We start from the raw sequence: 6,000 nt of genomic DNA, 5'->3' as shown, positions 1-6,000 counted from the left end.
ACACAATAATTTGTAATGCTGAAAAAATAAAATATATAATACAACCGTTTATAGTGTTCCCATAGGATAATATCAATATTACTCAACGATGTTAAACATATCGTCTATAAACAGTCTACAACACCGGCTAAATCACTTCAGTTATAAGGTATGGTCAAATTATAATCACTCATTTATTTGTCAGGAAAGCTAGCAGGTCTTTGAGTTTATCAAACATGTTCCATTATCCGACTTTCTCACAATACTTTCAAAATTTGACGGTTTTGAACTGTGGACACATGATTTATTTGTGAAGATTTCAGGTTCCTCTTTCTTGACATTTGTTGAGCAAATGGTTTCTTGTCCCACTCAGTCATCATCCGAACACTGACCTGACACTAGAGAATGGGGCTTCACGTGTCTAGATGTTATAGCTGTTGGAGGGTTGATCTGATGAACATTTTGGATAGCCTGACCTGTTGGTTAAGAAATTATCTATATACTAGAGAGCTCTGTCTTTTGATGACTCGAAGCCAAATTTACACACGATATAGTAATACCCGCAGATTTAGGCTCAAAACTGGTCAGCTTAATATGAGCAGGGTAACATTGTGTAATCACACTTACACTAGATAAAATTGGCCCTTTCTTCTGAACTTCCTACTCAGGTTCAATACCAGAGCCCGTAGTCTCTGGAACAAGGACCTGAGCATGACTCTAAGTCCCTTTTCGCCTTTTCCATGTATTTGTTCTCCACCATGTTGCATTCGAATGATACATTGATGAATTACATATAAAACCGCAAAACGACACCATCATTCTCGCTTCGTGATGCGAACTACTGAGAACTCTCCTTTATTCCGGAAAACAACAAAACAAACTAATAATTGGAACCAACACATAAACAACAGAAGACATTTGATGGCCATATAAACTATATGTTTTACATATATATAAAAATGGGTAGCGATTGAATGTTCCTATACTGTACTGAGAACAGATTATCTAGACCTGGCCTCATGAAATAAACAAACTGGATTTACAAAGTTGTCTAAGGCAGGCAGTGTGTGTGGTGGCGTGGTAGCAATGTTTCCAATCTTAAGTTGGTTAACCGTTTATCACATCCCCCTATAAAAAATCGCGCAAATATTTCACTTTAAAGATTTTTAATTGAACCTGTTAACATATGATAAATTGCCTTACATCATCCGACATATTTAGATGAAACAACTTTGTAATGTAGTTTTCTGGTGAAAGAACGTAATTTCTGTACCGAAGACAACCACTTTAGCTCGTTTGATCACATCTGATTTTATCATGTAACCTAGTTAACTATGAACTATAACTTGATCAGACATGGGGTATTCAAGCAATGGTAAAAACTCCCGAAACAGATATTAAGACAAGAACTTACAGCTCCTATTTCGCTTCACTATAACATTTACACTTGGTGAAGGGAATTTGTTTATCGTCCGAGCATAAGTATTTTTTCAGCGCCACAGCAATGCTATAGTTACTTATACGCGGTGATGATTAGCGATCAGCCTGCATACCATTTGCCTGCCCTATTGTGATAGGCCAGCTTGTCATCGGACGGGGAGAACCACAATGCCCAATACAAGCTTGCCAGAGCTACTCCGTCTGTAGATAACGGCGATAACCGTTGTGTTACAGTGTAACCGCTTCCATACATATGTCCTCGATTTAGGACAGGAGGGCGACACCTGTCGGAGTGTTCATATACCCTTCTCACACGCGATGATTACCGCCATATCGGACGGACACAAGTTTCCTTCTTAGCGGTTGATGGTGTTTCGTTCGCTGACAACCCTTTTGGATGCAACGCCCTTAAATCCACAGTTCTCAAAACATCCTCTTATCGTACACAAGTAACGCTGGCCAAGTAATATCCGGGTTTTACTGAAAGACCCGGCTGTGCTTATGATGGCTTCCGGTTTGTTGTTTAAATAACTAAGGATTTAATATTTGGGTGATTTTTAGTCATGGCTTCACCGGTTATAATATGTGTTTTCGGAGTGGTCTTGTGTTTGCTTGGTTCGGCAGAAGCAGCAACCAACGACTCGGAATGTCCTATAATTTTGGCGGCTCCAACGGGGACCACAGGGTAAGTAAACTCACTATATGGATAATGATCTATCAAGTCAGAAACAAAAAAAAAATGAATGTTTAACGTCAATAAGGCGAGCTTGCTACAAGTACAGAATGAAATAATTTCCATGTACCGGTATATTAAAACGGACATAAAATGTGCGGCTACTATTGTAACTAGTCTTATTGTTGTCCCGTCTTGACGTAAATAACGTCATACTAATCACCCCATTCTGACGACAGTTATATCGGTTAAAATACACTTATTTTTGAAATGTCAAAGTCAACACACAGACCCATACACCGATAAGACTATGGCCCATACACCAATAAGTCGATGGCCCATACACCGATAAGTCGATGGCCCACACACCAATAAGTCGATGGCCCACACACCAATAAGTCGATGGCCCATAAACCGATAAGTCGATGGCCCACACACCAATAAGTCGATGGTCATAGACTGATAAGCCGACGTAATATTTGGAAAAGAAAACATGAAACCATTTCTACATCACTATGTTTTTCTTTGCTAAATATTAATGTTTTAAATATTTTTAAATCATTTTAAAAAGATACGTAGTTGTTTGTATATAATGAGTTGATACGATATCTGATTTTGAATAGATCGGTACGATACCTAATTTGGAATAGATCGGTACTATATCGTATAAGACTCAATTTTGCATTTACGTTACAATAACCGGTGATATTCTTACCCTTGTTTTACATGGGCCTGTATTTTTTCCATAGGGAAGATACAGCAGTATTGTTTTCTAATTTGGGAAATATTATCAGCAGAACTTTTTTATGTTTAATTTAGCTTCGATAAATAGAAACTTTAGCATAAGTACATCTGCTTAAAATACATACTGGTCAACATTTCCTCATACAAAATGATGCACGGGGCATTTAAACAATTTCAAATATGAATATGAGATTGGGAAAATACAACAAAATCTCGATAGTGGAAGGAGCCTATATTCGGCCCTAAATGTACCCCCCAAAAAATAACTGACAACACTGATTTTAATCATGAAATCATATTTTAGATGTCTTTTTTGCATGTTATTTTCATGGCTGAATTTTTAGTTAGCCTACTTGTCTGATCTCTGAATTCAAGTAAATATTTATGGCTTATACCCGGTTGTGTTTTAATTGCCGTCATCTTTAAACGGCAATTAAGTCTGACAAAGCTTTTAAAAACTGTGGCAGTACTTCAATACTATACTCTTACCCAACTAAACATTCAAAGCAATAGAAGCAAATCTACAAAAGACACTAGAGTTTTTATCAAAATAATGAGTAGTAGAATACCTCTTCACGATCGCTTAGATGTGGTCTAAGATACACCGAACGGTTCTATCGTCACCTCCCTAGTTCTCACTTTGAGAAGTACCTCGCCCATATTTTACCTATATTTGAATGATAGGTATCGTCGATGCTTAACCTACCGGACACCTGGTTTTATTATCCTTGTACTTTTTTATTTTGAATTTGCATTATGGCTTTGTTTTAATGTCGGTATTTAATAGAAAGTGGATTTAAAAAAAATACAAAATGGTAAAAATCTTTTCTATTTGAACCTTACCGTTTATTAAGGAACGTATTCTCCTTTAACGATAGCGTTATTTTCATAGAACTCTGCACCGTACTGAAAAGTATTTCGTGAACACGTCTAATGCGAAAATGAAATGATTCCTCGATGACAATATTTGTGTTGCATTTGGTGGCAAGATCTCTGCAAAAGACGTAGCAAACAGATAGAAACACACTGTATTACTCTCTTGGCCAACATACTTTTGTATCATTTAACAAAGAAGTTAACAAAAATGCTTTCTGTTCTTCATGTTCACTTTTGATGTCTTTCATTGAAGCTTATTGACCATTACATTTGTGTATAACCAAGAACAAAATTACTACAGACTCGTCTAAATCGGCCGATCACCTCGATAAGTACTAACATCTTAACCAACACCTAAAAACTAAGCTGTATGATAGCGAGTAGAAACATCCCTGATTCCCAAACCTGCGATGTTCACACATTGCAGGTGATTCAATATCTAAGGCCCTGAATCCAATAGAACGATTTCCGTGATAATGTCGACTGCTGACAGGGAAACACATATAAAACAGGGGTTGTTGAGATGATGGCTGGTGATTACTATAGCAATGCTATATGTTCGTCCTCCTTATCTTTGTGGTAAAATTTTCTCTTTTTATGTGCGATATGAAGTATGGCGTAATAGATTCTCGTTAATATGTCTGATGATTTCGTTGTTATCTAGCCCGATTCTACTTTCGAGTTAGTGATATAGGTGGTATAACTAGTATTTACCATTGTGATATAGGCGGTATAACTAGTATTTACCATTGTGATATAGGCGGTATAACTAGTATTTACCATTGTGATATAGGCGGTATAACTAGTATTTACCATTGTGATATAGGCGGTATAACTAGTATTTACCATTGTGATATAGGCGGTATAACTAGTATTTACCATTGTGATATAGGCGGTATAACTAGTATTTACCATTGTGATATAGGCGGTATAACTAGTATTTACCATTGTGATATAGGCGGTATAACTAGTATTTACCATTGTGATATAGGCGGTATAACTAGTATTCACCATTGTGATATAGGCGGTATAACTAGTATTTACCATTGTGATATAGGCGGTATAACTAGTATTTACCATTGTGATATAGGCGGTATAACTAGTATTTACCATTGTGATATAGGTGGTATAACTAGTATTTACCATTGTGATATAGGCGGTATAACTAGTATTTACCATTGTGATATAGGCGGTATAAATAGTATTTACCATTGTGATATAGGCGGTATAACTAGTATTTACCATTGTGATATAGGCGGTATAACTAGTATTTACCATTGTGATATAGGCGATATAACTAGTATTTACCATTGTGATATAGGCGGTATAAATAGTATTTACCATGGTGATATAGGCGGTATAACTAGTATTTACCATTGTGATATAGGCGCTTCACTTTCCGGAACACCGGGTTTTTTTCTTTGTATTTTTCAAGGATCCATGTGGAAACATTTCTTTTGTTCATACCCCCTATGTTTTCAAAATTACTGCTAATTTGTTGACTTTTACGTAGACTTGCTGCCACAGTCATGACCCATAAAGCTATTTGGTAGTAGGTTTAAGATAATATGGAAATTATCCATACAGCTGTTAGGTAGGAGTTTAAGACAATACAGAACCGAACTGATCCATACGAGTGTTTGGTAGATTTAAGATAATATAGAACTGATCTTTATACAGCTGTTTGGTAGGAGATTTAAGATAATATAGAACTGATCCATACAGCTGTTTGGTAGTAGGTTTAAGACAATATAGAACTGATCCATACAGCTGTTTGGTAGGAGTTTGAGATAATATAGAACTGATCCATACAGCTGTTTGGTAGGAGTTTAAGATAGTATAGAACTGATCCATACAGCTGTTTGGTAGGAGTTTAAGATGGTATAGAACTGATCCATACAGCTGTTTGGTAGTAGGTTTAAGACAATATAGAACTGATCCATACAGCTGTTTGGTAGGAGTTTGAGATAATATAGAACTGATCCATACAGCTGTTTGGTGGGAGTTTTAAGGGAATATAGAACTGATCCATACAGCTGTTTGGTAGGAGTTTAAGATAATATAGAACTGATCCATACAGCTGTTTGGTAGATTTTAGATAATATAGAACTGATCCATACAGCTGTTTGGTAGGAGTTTAAGATAGTATAGAACTGATCCATACAGCTGTTTGGTAGATTTAAGATAATATAGAACTGATCCATACGAGTGTTTGGTAGATTTAAGATAGTATAGAACTGATCCATACAGCTGTTTGGTGGGAGTTTAAGATAATATAGAACTGATCC

At 36.3% G+C, this 6,000-nt stretch overlaps 1 protein-coding gene across 1 annotated transcript in view; it reads left to right on the top strand.

Annotated features, from left to right (window-relative positions):
- Nucleotides 1-1,982: 1,982 nt before the first annotated feature.
- The window catches only part of LOC117330135 (urea-proton symporter DUR3-like), a 44,188-nt gene continuing 40,170 nt past the window's right edge, over nucleotides 1,983-6,000 (top strand). The window contains exon 1 of the mRNA XM_033888353.1: nucleotides 1,983-2,104. Coding sequence (XP_033744244.1) covers nucleotides 1,983-2,104 — 122 coding nt within the window. The remainder of the gene's footprint in view (nucleotides 2,105-6,000) is intronic.

This window comes from Pecten maximus, chromosome 6 (genome assembly GCF_902652985.1).
Source record: "Pecten maximus chromosome 6, xPecMax1.1, whole genome shotgun sequence".
In the NCBI taxonomy this organism is placed as follows: Eukaryota; Metazoa; Mollusca; class Bivalvia; order Pectinida; family Pectinidae; genus Pecten; species Pecten maximus.
The sequence above is the reverse complement of the archived record's forward strand: the minus strand, read 5'-3'. Positions and strand labels throughout refer to the sequence as shown.